Source organism: Cuculus canorus, chromosome 5 (assembly GCF_017976375.1).
Source record: "Cuculus canorus isolate bCucCan1 chromosome 5, bCucCan1.pri, whole genome shotgun sequence".
NCBI lineage: Eukaryota > Metazoa > Chordata > Aves > Cuculiformes > Cuculidae > Cuculus > Cuculus canorus.
In genome coordinates, this window is record NC_071405.1 from 16,891,696 (window position 1) to 16,905,158 (window position 13,463).

A 13,463-nucleotide genomic window follows, 5' to 3' on the forward strand; every position below is an offset into this window, starting at 1 on the left:
CCAGGGATGGAGCAACCACCACTGCTCTGGGCAACCTGGACCAGGGCCTCCCCACCCTCACAGCAAAACATTTCTCCCAAAGATCTCATCTCAATCTCCCCTCTTTAAGCTCCAAACTGTTCCCCTCACCCTATCCCTGCCCTCCCTGATCAAGAGCCACTCCCCAGCTCTCTTGGAGCCCCTTTCAGTCCTGGAAGGCTGAGGATTCATCCTAGGGAGGCAAACTGACCAGTCCCTGCCAGCTCCTGGTTTTGCCTCTGGGTCAGAACAGAACTGCAGTTCCCTCCCCTGAGCTACAACTAAATGCACTGTAACAAGCACAAACCTCAGGAGAATTAGAGAATCATAAAACGGTTTGGGCTGGGAAGCATGAGGTGGCTGCGCCACATCCCTCTCACCTGCTACAGCCGCTGTTGACAGGTCATGCTGCACCAGAGTCAGCCGTATCCGGGCCAACACGCACTCCCTCTCCAAATCCTCCAGCTCCAGGATCTCGATTTGGCGAGTTGCTGTAACAGATGGAGATGAAGGGCTCACAGCATTTTAAGAAGAGCTCCTCAAAGGTCTCTCAGCCATCCTGAGAGGAGTGGTGTCACAGGAAGCACTAAAGGAGGCTCAGGTTTTGCTGCCCCTTCCTTGCCACCTGAGCCTGTCTCCTTGATACAAACCTCCCACTCCTCCTGTTAGCGGTGTTACCCAGTGTTTGTGCTACAAAAGAGCTCGTTCAGAAAGAACTGTTTTAAAAATGCCAGACCTTGAACCTTCAAGGTTTCTATCACAATGCTGAGGATTGCGATTCTAATGCGACCCTGCTGTTCTGTGTCTCAGCAGACACCAGCAGAGGGGAGACCTCACCAGCAGGGATGCGCTCTGGCAGCAGAGTTTCAAAAAGCACAAACAACAAAAGCCTTGAACAACTGGAAACAGCCTCAACAAAGGCTTTTTTGTTTAAATTGCGAGTTATTTCCACTGAAAGCAAAAGCGCTGACGACAAACTGTGGAGGAGCGTGCACAGAAGCTCCTTGGGGAATAGCTGTCACATTGCAACCAGCAGACACTAATGATGAGAGAGTTAACGATCTTAAAATACCCCAAATTTTTGATCTGACAGAGACGAGAGCTGCCTGAGCCACCTCCCAGCTCCAAGGCCAAGGTGGCTACCTGACAAGAGCCAGAGGAAGCACAGGGACTGGGCACTTACTGGGAACAGCTGTGCACTCCCCATCGTGGCTTCTCTTCGGGGATGCTCCAGGGCGTTCATACTTGCAGGAAAAAAAAGAAAGAGGGCTTATGGCCACCTGGTTTCCAAAGGACAAAGTGCCTTGATAGGACACAGCCCTGCCACCGGCAATCTGTGTCAAGCCTTGATTTGAATCAGAAAGCCACACAATCACTTGGTGACTCGGGTTACATTTATCTCTGGTTATCAGAAACACTGGGTAGCATTAGATGATCAGGCTGCAGTCACCACCTCCCTGCAAACAGATCTGGAACACAAACCATGCTGCAGTAATTCTCTCTTTGACAGCTATTCAGACTCCCCAAAAGAATTGCTCTCTCTGACAAACATGTCTGTGACATGTTCCCACATAATCACAGAACCGTGGAGTGGTTTGGGTTGGAAGGGACCCCAAAGCCCTTTCAGTCCCACTCCCTGCCACGGGCAGAGACATCTCCCACGGGATCAGGGGCTCCAAGCCCCATCCAACCTGGCCTTCAACACTTCCAGGGATGGGGCAGCCATCACTGCTCTGGGCAACCTGGGCCAGGACCTCCCCACCCTCACAGCAAAACATTTCTGCCTAAGATCTCATCTGACTCTCCTCTCTTTCAGCTCCAAACCCTTCCCCTCGTCCTGTCCCTGCCCTCCCTGATCAAAAGTCCCTCCCCAGCTTTCCTGGAGCCCCTTTCAGTGCTGGAAGCTGCTCTAAGGTCTCCCAGGTGCCTCCTCTTCTCCAGGCTGAACAACCTCAACTCTCCCAGCCTGGCCTCTGATGGGAGTGTACATTTACACCAATCTCCTCTCAAAAGTCGTCCTGTTTTCAACCAGCCAGAAGGGGGCAAAATCACGACCAGTATTTCCACTGCGCAGGGCAAGACAGCGCTGCACAAGCTGGCCAAGATGACAGCAGCAGATTAAGTAGGCTAAGGCCTCTGTTCATCACATTGGGAAGGATTTTGGAAGCTCCTTCCAACCATACAGCTCTAAGTCAGTCACGACAGTCAGGACAGAGGCTCCACAGTGAGCTCAGCGTTCCCTACCACGGCTCCAGGAGCTGGCTGCACGATCCAGGCATACTCTGGGCGGATCAACCGTAAGCAGTTAATAGCAGCAAGGAAACAGTTTCCCTGTTTCTGAAGCCCTCGGAGCGTCCGCACCTCCCTGCCCAAGCGCATGCCGTATTCAAACATCACTGTTCCAGCTGCGGAGAGAAGAGGAATCATCAGCCAAGAGCCAGGACAGGCCACGCCACAAGGGAAGGGCACGTGGTGTCCCAGCAAGACAGGCTGTAGGCTACAACATTCCCACCCAGAGCCGTACCCTTGCGGTAGTTGTGGCGGTAGATGTGGAAAGCATAGAGCAGCTCATAGTAATTGTGGGTCATCAGGTCCACCGCTCGAGCATGAGATTCAATGATCCCCACGACCTGTGGCACAAACAAAACTCTAAGGGGTGGGAAATCTCTTTACAGAGAGCAGTTGTGCCCTCCCTTTCTCCCCGCACAGGCCAATTACCTCGTTGTGGAGGTTGATGTAGGGGAACTCCACCAGGTCCTGGAGCTGGGAGCGCTCACAGAGCACCACCACTAGCTGGCGCAGACAGTCCAGCTGCCTGCAGAGAGACAAGCACAGCCCTTCAGGAGGAGCGGGAAGAAATCGTCACCAGGATGCACGGTTTAAACCATGCAAGTGCCACTCTGGGACAAGCTTCATAGTTTTTTTCCAGCTTAGAGGTCCCTCCAGGCTTCTCGTGTGCTGGAAACTGAGATCCTGGACAGCAGAGATCCTCTGCAAAGGTCTCACAGGAGGGCAGGCTCCCTCCCTCAGCTCAATTTGGTTAAGATTTCCTTCAGTTTTAATTAAAATGCATTCCTGCTGCTCCTCTGAATGTCTATTCCAGCCTTTCCTGCTCATCACATCCCCCTCTACTGGGGGGAAGCTTCCTCTCCGAGTTCACTTCTCAGGTGGCACTCAAGCTGAAAATTCCACCTCCAAGTCTTTTATTAAGCTAAATTATCTGGACTCTTAAAGTTCTTTCAAAACGTTCCATGTGATCCACAGACATTCTTCTGGCTTTTCCCTCAACCAGCTTCTGCCCCATCTCATTTCCTCCTCTGGGACAGTGCCAACCCCAGCTGTTCTTACAAAACTGCAGGATGTTTTGAAACATACCTTCACACATGCTAAAGCAGAATCTCTTAGCACAGCAGCCATATCCCACCCTAAAGCCTCATCCTTTCAGTTGATGGAAAAATTGATATGTAGACCTCTGGACAAGTGAGAAAAAAAGGTGTAAAACTGTCGCATACCTGCTAGGATCTGGGTTTTGTGTTAAGGCTACATATGCTTCACTGTTGTGTCCTAAATCCAAGTGATGTTTGAAGATGCAAGTCCTCAACGTAGCCTGCGAACACCAAAGAGCACAAATGAGCACGTTTTGAGTCATACAACTAAAGAAAAGTCACACATAAGCTCCCTGAGGAAACATCTTGACGCAAAAGAAGTGACCTGACCTGGCTCCTCCAGTCATCCGCTGATTCCATGATAGCCAGGGAGGCCAGCTGGATGACCAGCTCCGGTAACCCCACCATCTCCAGCAAGCGCAGCACCTGGAGAAGACAATATTCAAGCACTGGCTGTAGCAGCACTGCAGAATGCAGTGGGATGGTGATAGGGAGTTTTTTGTTTGTCTTTTCAGAACCCTATCAACCAGAGGGGCAGTCAAGAGATTTTGCCAATGTTTCTAAGCAATTAGGCTGAAAAAGGAAAGATTTGGGTAAAGCGGCAGAAGTCTGAACCAAATCCCAGCACACCAGGGCCAGGCTTTTCTGGAGGATTCCTCTCTGCACATGCAAGTCTTCTGCACCATTTTAGCACTGTCAGTAACAGCAAACCCCTGTGACAGAGGGAAATGTTTTTGACCCCAAGCACACATGCAGCCACGTTGGAGAAAGAAGTTCCTTCTCCAAAAGCACCTGACAATCCTTGTGTTTTCTGGGTTTTAAAATCAGGGATGAGCCTTGGTCCAAGCTCGTAGCCCAAGTTATGGCATTAGGCAAGACAGATCCTATCTTAACTCAAAGGCATTAATTTTAATTTGCCTCAAAGCTTAATAACTCTCCCTTAAGCAGTACCTTATATCCAGCCTGGACATGCCTGGCTGCTGCCTCCGGCAGCTGGCTCTCACCCTGCCTTTTTCTGCTGGATAACAAAGCCCTCTGCTATTAGGAAACCAAGAGGTGGAAAGTACCCAGCTTTCACGCTGCAGTCACCTTGTCATCACCCCCTCTAGAAAGTAAACAGACAACACTGAGGTTTCACCTCCCAAAGTATGTTTTTCAACCCCCAAATCACTTCTCTGGAAGCTGGGGACTGAGAAGGAATTCTCTCTTTCTGTGGAACGACTTGGTGCTGATTTACTCAGCCTGGAGCACAGGGCCAGGTCAAGCTTACCTTGTTGTAGTACTGCAGGCGTGGAGCAGAGACCATCTCACCCTCCTCAGGCTGGATCAGCCGGTCCAAGAACTCTTCTCTTCCCACCTCTGACACAGCTCGGCAGAAACAGTCCAGAGCCTAGGAGAAGGCAGAAAGCAGCTTGTGTCTGCCCCTCAGGGGACTGACCCAGCCAACTGTGCCAGTAAGGGGACAGCATTGCCCATTCCAGTTCCACTGCACAAGTTCTCCTGGCCCCAAGAGAACAGTAACCTCCCCAAGAGCAGATCCCACTGTCTGCCCCTTCCCAATCCCTTTCTTTGCCCTAAGGTGGCAGAGCTTGATATGAAAGTTTCCCAACTTCCACGGCAGAAATAATGCTGATCCTGCCTGCGCACCTCCTCCCTCCGAAGGAAAAAAGTCCCAGATCCCAGAGGCAGACAGTGCTAGGAGACGAGGGCCTTACCTTGTGCCCTTCCCCCATGACGAGGTAGCACCTGCCCATCATGAAGCAGCAGGAGCCCATGTTCACGTGGCACCACGGCTGCAGCAGGCGGATGTATTCCTACGGGAGAGGACGAACAGGAGTTGCCATTCAGGTCAGCACTTGCTCGTGCTGGGCCAGCACCCAGAACCAGAGGAAGGGTTAGGTTTCCAACACCAAAGCACTATTCTGGTGGCCCCTTTAGCTGTTGCACTCACACAAATTCCACTCTTCCACCTTGAGGGCCGGTTTCCTTGGCCCCAAAGTCCCTTTGGTGCACAGATGGGGAGACATCACCCATGTGCTCATGGAGAACAACCTGCTTTTAGAAACTCCAGTGTCTGTACGAGGCGCCTCAGAAACAGCACCCAGCATTCCCCAAACCAGACATGATGCAAAGGAAATGTTGCCTTGGTGCACGCAGAACACAAACAGGAGTACGAAAGTGTGAAGGCAGCGGGAGAACAGGCAAAAGCAGGTGCTAGAGAAGCACTATCCGCGCAGCAGGGCAGGAGAGGGAGAGCAGCCAAGGAAGACCACGGATTCCAGCAGCCAATGGACAGGCATGATGGCATCAAAGACACAAATAAAGCCACAACACAGCAGCTGGCCAGAGCTATACAATACAACCTGGCCCTGTGCCTGTCTGTCAGGATAACAGAAGGGCTGCGAAGTGTCATCATCTATCCAGAAGGAGCTTGGAGGCCCAATGAAAACTCAAAAGCTGGCATTTCTCATGCCTGCAAAAGTGGTGCATGCTTTGTGCCTGCAGAAGCAAAGATGTCCCACTAGTAAGGCTCTGGGACTCAGCAGGAAAGCAGGAGAAGCCAGGATCCAGTGGGAAAGCAGGGCTTCACCAGCCAGCCTGCATCTTTCCACGTACATAAGCCACCAACATGTATTTCCCACCTACCCCAGCCACGGGTCCACTAACAGCCACGTGGCAACGCATCCTCTGAGCCTGGATTCACCACTCAGATTAGCCAGCTACAAGAGATAAATCCCAGGCCGGGCTTGCTCAACAGCTTGTCGTTCAGAATAAGCAACAAGGAGAGGTTTGGCCCTTGTCCCAAACCAGTGCTTTGGTCACCAGACCTTCTCTCTTCCCGCCTGTTACTTGCAGGGTGCTTCCTGCATCTCTACCTCTATTTGGGTCACCGCGCTCAAAGCAAATCTGGCGTTACCTCCCTGAGGTCAAGGCACTTAATCCAAGTTTACGTGACCGACTGGGATCAGTAAGCGTAACAGAAGGTAGTGGGGAGGAGGAAGAGCCTGCTCCTGCAGAGATAAAAGTCTCTCATCTCTCCTCAAGGCGGGAGGCAAGTGAGGCGAAAGCAATGCGAGGAAATTCAAAGCGTGCACACATGCCAGGAAGCAGAACGATGCTGCCCAAATTGTCTTGGCATTTCCTAGCTCAAAAGCTCTGCGGATCTGACATTCTTCTCGGCAGTAACATGGACATAAAAAGTAATTCAGCCCCTAGGTGGAAAAGACTGTGAGAATAAAAGGTTCTACTCAGCACAGGAAATAACATCTCTCTAATAACAGTCTGCTTAGCCCCAAGGACTGCCTTCCGCCGGGATTGAAACATGTCACATGGAGCTGGGGGTGAGAAACGGTGCTGTTCTGAACTAGAGCATGAGCAGCTACGACTGCCAAAGCCCTGAAGACCACAGGAAGAGACAGTGGAGAAAGAGCAGTCTGAAACACAGCAGTTCATGGAGACAGCTGAAAGAAGTAGCTCTCTCACCCTGCTGCTAGGATGTCAGGAGTACGGTGGGGGATGGAAAGCCATTTCCTACAGTTTTTTACCAGTTAAGGCATTTAAGAAATGGATGAGCACTCCTGAAACTGTGCTGCTGGGTTGCAGACAGGCTTCTGAACCCCATCCCACAGGCAATGATTGCTGTGGTACAGCAGGCAAGGCTATGGGTACATCGGCAGGAAACAAGCTACCGGGTTAACGGGCCTGCTGTGACACTGAAACAAGCTCCACAAAGACGTCCCTTGTGCATAGCATTGCACTGACAGACAAGCCCTGGGAGACTAAGCTCCTCCACGGAAAGACGATGGAATAATCCTAAGCACTAAGGCCTGGATTTTGGGAAGACATCAAAAGAAACCGCATAAAAGCAGGATTGGGAATGGTTCCTCTGCAAACCCTGTGGTGTTTTCTAGGCACAAGACATTTAGCAGAAAGTCCTTCTGTTGGCAGAGGTGGAGACTGCAGGGAAGAAGACAGAGGCGCGAGGAAGAGGGAAGGTATTTGCACTGATTTGCCTGCTGCACCGACCCTGCAAGAGATCTCTAATAACTCTCCAAGAGAATCATTCCTTTCTGCCCATTTAATTTGCAGGAAGAGCTTCCAGACCATCATCTCTGAAAGGGAGATGCGGGAGCAGAGCTCTTGGGAAGCTGAGCTCCTGAGCTCACAGAACAATGAAGGGAAAGCAGATCAAACTCCAGTGGCTGGAAAGATGCTGTCTTGGGAAGCTCTTTCTGAGCACAGACATGGTGACTGTGAACAGAGCTCACGTTACACCTCAGCATTGGCCCAATGGGATGAGGTTCAACAAGGCCAAGTACCGAGTCCTGCACTTGTGATACAAAAACCCCATGCAGCGCTACAGGCTGGAAGAAGAGCAGCTGGAAAGCTGCACAGTGGAAAAGGACCTCGGGATGCTAGTTGACAGCAGCTGAATGTGAGCCAGCAGTGGCCCAGGTGGCCAAGAAGGCCACCAGCATCCTGGCTTGGATCAGCCATGGTGGCCAGCAGGAGCAGGGAAGGGATCGTCCCCCGGACTCGGTGCTGGTGAGGCTGCACCTTACATCCTGGGTTCAGTTTTGGGTCCCTTACTCCAAGGACATTGAAAGGCTGGAGCGTGTCCAGAGAAGGGAACGGAGCTGGGGGTGGAGAACAAGGGTTACAAGAGGTGGTTGAGGGACCTGGGGTTGCTTATCCTGGAGAAGAGGAGGCTGAGGTGTCTGTTAGTCTCTTCTCCCAAATGACAGGCGATGGGATGAGAGGAAACGGCCTCAAGTTGCACCAGGGCAGGTTCAGATTAGACATCAGGAACAATTTCTTCACCAAAAGGGTTCTTGGGCCCTGGCAGAGGCTGCCCAGGGTGGTGCTGGAGGGGTTTAAAAAGATGGGTGGATGAGGTGCTCAGGGATGGTTTAGTAGTGGACAGGTACAGTTGGACTCGATCTCAAAGGTCATTTCCAACCAAACGATTCTATGGTTCTATCACCTGCTGCTGAAAGAAACCTACACTTAGGAAGAGGATGTTGCACTCATCCTGCTCCTCTCCTTTCAGCTCCTGTGAGAGCAAGTGTGAAGCACTCACCTGCAGCTGCATGTACTGACAGCTCCCCATCAGGCACTCCGGGAACAGGAAGCCGGGATTGCTGGGCCATCTGAGTGGAGGTTAAGGAACAGAGGACAATCCAGTCTGTAGTGCTTGAAGAACTTAGTGTGAAACTCAATGTGCCACTCACGCTCCGTTTGTGGGGAAAAAGGAGAGAAGATTAATCTGCTCCTTATACAAGTCATTATTCTGTAATAAGATTTATCCATATTAGAACAAAACCATTACTACATCTTATCTGCAACCGCCCAAATCTTGTTACCCTTTCCAAATCTCCAGCATCGCACCTCACCAAGCCAAGTTGCTAGAGCTCAGGGGCTTAAAATCAAACACTCAAATCCTTTATTGTGCACCTAAACGGGATGAAATCTTAAAATACCCACAAATCCCATCAACAGCCGCTTGTTCAGGAGACTTGCCTGCAGAATTTGTGTGTGAAAAAACATGGATTTTGGCACTGCATGAAGTTTGGTGGCAGAGATGGCCAGCTTGGCGCCCTTCAGCACTCCACAGCCCATCACCCTAATCCCAGCCCTTGTCCCCCCGAGGCTCCCAGCCTCAGGACGGGAATGCAATAACACAGCCTCTATACAATCATGTTTCCACACTGCATGGAAACGCCCTCTGGTCACAGCCCAGCGAGAGCAAGCGTCTCACAGTGGGTTTACAGCCAAGGATACAGGAGAGGAAGAAATTCGGCCACTATTGTGGTGATGAGATGGGGCCAGTTCAGACTCGTTTCAGCCAAAGAGGTGTTTGGCTGCAAGAAGAGCCGAGAGATGATATGCTTCCTGGCCACCTCCTGGAAGAACAGCTCCACAATTGTTTGAGGAACAGGTACTGAAAATACAAGGTGAAGAAACATTGAGAAGAGGGCCCACAGGAGCCAGTCCAGGCTTTATACACAGCGCTGCCACGCTAGGCTCATCACCCCAAACAGCACAGGTTGAGTCAGAGCCAAACAATAACCACATTCAGAACACGAACTGTTGGGTTTGTATTCCTCTTGCCATCTCATCTGGTTAAGTCAGAGGGAGCAGCAGGAGATCAAAGAGCAATGTTTATTAAGCACGACTCAATTAAAACATGAAACAAAAAGGGTTGAGCTCTCTCCAGCTGCGCTATCCGCAGCCCCTCTGCAGCTTTCCAGCCTGAGTGTTCGGCAGGGACTGATTCAGCTCTCTGGCTCTGTTGAAACACCTCCCTTCTCAACCCAGCCCCTTGAAGTCCATCTCCCATGAGCTCACTGTTTCCCGTGTGCCTGTCCCCAAGCTGCCACCTCCTTTCTCTCTACCCTGTGTTTCACATTCTTTTCCTGAGGCACAGCAGCCAAACACGACTTTCCTCACGCGCGGGCCAAGAACGAACCCATGACACTGGCATCCACAAAGGATGTTTGCAATTTCCCTTTCATGCGCTGACATTTACGTCGAGGCAACGGCCTTCCAAAAAGACACTCTCGCTCAGGGAGAGCTCTGATGATCACAGCCTGTTCAGAATGATCAGACACCCCAGGCCTGTCAGCAAACAGAATAAATTCATAGAATCACAGAATGGTTTGGGTTGGAAGAGACCTCAAAGCCCATCCAGTCCCACTCCCCCCATCGTGGACAGGGACACCTCCCACTGGATCAGGGGCTCCAAGCCCCATCCAACCTGGCCTTCAACACCTCCGGGGATGGGGCAGCCACCACTGCTCTGGGCAACCTGGGCCAGGCCCTCCCCCCACCTAGCAAAACATTTTTGCCTAAGATCTCTTCTCAATCTCCCCTCTTTCAGCTTCAAACCCTTGCCCTCGTTCCATCCCTGCCCTCCCTGATCCAGAGTCCGTCCCCAGCTTTCCTGGAGGCCCTTTCAGTCCTGGAAGCTGCTCTAACGTCTCCCCACGGCTTTCTCTTCTCCAGGCTGAACAACCACAACTCTCTCAGCTTGGCCTCAAACAGGAGGTGCTCCAACCCTCGCATCCTCTCTGTGGCCTCCTCTGCACTCGCTCCAACAGCGCCACGTCCTCCCTGTGCTGAGGACTCCAGAAATGGACAGAGGGCCCCAGGTGGGTCTCACAGAGTCGAGCAGAGGGGCAGAATCCCCTCCCTCCCTGCTGGTCCCACTGCTTTGGATGCAGCCCAGGACACAGGTGGTTTCTGGGCTGTGAGCACACGTTACCAGCTCCTGTTGAGCTTCTCCTCCCCCAGCACCCCAAGTCGTCTCCTCAGGGATGCTCACAATCCATTCTCCACCCATTATTTTCAAGCCTACAGCACCCAGTATTCCCAGGCAGTACTCCCATCTAAGTACTAACCGAGCCCAACACTGCTCAGCTTCTGAGATCAGAAGAGATCTGGCATTCTTGGGGTGTGGATTAATAATGCACTGTTGTTGGGGTTTGGTGGACAGCACGACAAACATCTCCATGGAAAGTGGGGTCAGTAAACCACCTGCTATTTTAGCTCCCTGCATGAAGCATTGCCCTAGGGTGACCAAGAGGTCCAAGATATAAATCACAGAAACCAAGGGCTGATGAACTGCGGACAGCTTACCAAGTTTATGGGGTGTCAGGGCAGTGGTGTCCGCTAACTCCAACACAGACAGATGCTGCAGATTAGATTCCCTAGAGAAGAAAAAGCTATCAGTGAAGAGACAACAAAACGCCTCCTGCTTTAATCGTGCTCATTGTTCTACTCAAATGACTCCTACGGCTGAAAAAGGCAACAGCACGCAGAACAGCGAGACCTCACACGGCAGAATTAGCACATGGCAAAGAGCCAGCTTGAAACATGGTAGGAAAAAAACCTCCTCCCCAGCACAACCTGACTCCCAGAGTGACGCTCCCACAGCAACCGCCAGCTCTGCATACCAGGAAGGGCATTTCAGGTGGATTTAGCAGAAATCAAAGACAGGACGGGCATGGCAGACTTACAGCGTGTCAACGGGGACATCTGATGCCAGGCACTGGCTAGCCCACCGGATCAGGTAGTAGGACAGCAGCAGGGGCGAGGTACGGTGCAGCAGGTCCTGCTGGGACTGGAACAGGCGTCCGCCTCCCAGAACCACCTGCAAACACACCACAGAGGTCAGCATGTGAAGAGGCCAAGCCTGGAGAGCCACAGGAGGACAAGGGCAATCTGTGGGGCTCATATCAGGCTCATCTTCATGCTGCTGCAACGATTATCATGGAGAGTGAAATCACAGCTTTGCTCTAGAGACCACCTTGGGGCCTGGCCCTGCTGCCCAGGCATCGCATCCCTGGGTGTTCCAGCCAAGAGCAGCATGGCTGAGCAACATGGGAGGGAAAGCAATTCACGCTTGTGAAGGACACAAGGTGGCAATGTGGCAGTTCCTCATCAAGGAAGCAGCAGGTCACCTGCCTTGTGAGAACCCAGCTCCAAAAGGGCACCTTGCACCTTTAAATGCTCCCAGAGCAACCTTGTCCAGGAAGAAGGGGATTTCTTTTCAACTAAAACTACTGCACTAACGCTTCCAAGTGAGTAACACTGATTTAAACAGCATTTCCCTGGTCTGGGAACTTGTTCTGCACTCCTGCATCCAGCCAAACCATCAATGCCATCCCTCATGTGGCCACACATCTCACCGGATGGACGCAGCCCACAACGACAAACACAGCTGCCATCCCAGCAGCTGTTTACACTGGCTGGAGCAGCCTCAGCGAGGCTGAAACCACAGCCCCTGGGTAAACACCACTGCTGTGGGGCAAAGGTGATGCGCTGACAGAGAACAAGGCTGCGATCGTGTGCATGCTGGGCTGGGCAGCGGCACAGGAGGGGTGAGGAATGGGAGAACTGTATGTGCCCAGGCAGCGCTGTTTCAGATGGAAGGCTGGAAATGATGCCCTTCTCCTGCAAAGAGAGCTTTACTTCCTCCTCCATGGATAGAAAAAGGCAGCCAGGGCATGAGCTCAGCACACCGCTGCTTTGCTTAGGATGACAAAAAAGGCTGGAGGAGAGCACAGGGCTTGCCCAAGCCTGGGGACAATTCAAACAGCCTTCGGGGTTTTGTTGGAAGACAGAGAGCTCAGTCTGGCACCAGCAGAACCCCAGACCCGCAAGTTCAAAGAGCGTGGCTGCAGCTTAAGGGCTGCACTCACAGGATCTCCAAGCCGCAGCAGCAGCTGCTGGAGGATCAACAGGTCCCGGCAGATCAGGAAACGGATGGTAGCAATCTTACACACGCCCCAGCAAACCACGCCGGCAGCAGTAGCGCTGCCGTACAGCTGGGTGAGATTCAGGCGCATGCTCAGGTGATGGGCTGCAAGATAAAATCAGGGAGATAAGGGAAGGAATGAGACCAGGGAGAACACTTGCTGAGCCACTGCTTTCCCAGCCCAAACACCCGGCTGCAGAGCTTTCACCTCTTTCCATGTCAGCATCCATCTCATAGTCCATCTCTCGGATGAGCACTCCAATGGCATGGATGGGGTTCCTGATCTCCTGCAGTTTGCTGTGGATATTCTCCATCATATTTTCTCTGCAAAGTCAAACAGTTAATGATAACAATCAGCAACATGAGGTTTAAACTCAAGAGGGCTCCCTTTCCTCCCTAACTGATGCTCCTGATCAGCCTGGACATTCCTGAAGGGAATCCTCTTCTGACTGTTAGTTTTATGACAGCACCTGCAGGGAGCAGTCTATTTATTCCGCTCCCCGAGGCTACCAGGAAATGACAGTCAGATAGCTGGCATTCCACGGTGGAATGATTTCAGGAGGCTTGACCAAGGCTTCAACCTCTACCCAGTGCCTGCAGGCATTTGCTTTCCACACTGGACTGATCACCTAACAGGAACTTGTTCCTCTTCTCTATCTCACCCTAGAATCCCCAAAATGTCTTTTCCAGAGGGCCCCAAGCAACAGCAAGGGGCTTCTGGATGGAAGACCTTGCTAATATCACGAATACCCATGCTCCCTGGCTCTGAGGGGACCTGGAAAAGTCTTCTGCAGGCCAAG

The 13,463-nt window shown here is 51.9% G+C and overlaps 1 protein-coding gene across 1 annotated transcript in view; it reads right to left on the reverse strand.

Annotated features, from left to right (window-relative positions):
- The window catches only part of NUP160 (nucleoporin 160), a 30,446-nt gene that overhangs the window by 3,766 nt on the left and 13,217 nt on the right, over positions 1 to 13,463 (reverse strand). The window contains exons 15-29 of the mRNA XM_054068272.1: positions 12,872 to 12,987; positions 12,608 to 12,768; positions 11,423 to 11,556; positions 11,043 to 11,113; positions 9,186 to 9,345; positions 8,485 to 8,554; positions 5,120 to 5,218; positions 4,675 to 4,794; positions 3,735 to 3,830; positions 3,531 to 3,625; positions 2,737 to 2,833; positions 2,543 to 2,648; positions 2,263 to 2,423; positions 1,202 to 1,262; positions 399 to 509 (exon numbers count right to left, since the gene is read on the reverse strand). Coding sequence (XP_053924247.1) covers positions 399 to 509; positions 1,202 to 1,262; positions 2,263 to 2,423; positions 2,543 to 2,648; positions 2,737 to 2,833; positions 3,531 to 3,625; positions 3,735 to 3,830; positions 4,675 to 4,794; positions 5,120 to 5,218; positions 8,485 to 8,554; positions 9,186 to 9,345; positions 11,043 to 11,113; positions 11,423 to 11,556; positions 12,608 to 12,768; positions 12,872 to 12,987 — 1,658 coding nt within the window. The remainder of the gene's footprint in view (positions 1 to 398; positions 510 to 1,201; positions 1,263 to 2,262; positions 2,424 to 2,542; positions 2,649 to 2,736; positions 2,834 to 3,530; positions 3,626 to 3,734; positions 3,831 to 4,674; positions 4,795 to 5,119; positions 5,219 to 8,484; positions 8,555 to 9,185; positions 9,346 to 11,042; positions 11,114 to 11,422; positions 11,557 to 12,607; positions 12,769 to 12,871; positions 12,988 to 13,463) is intronic.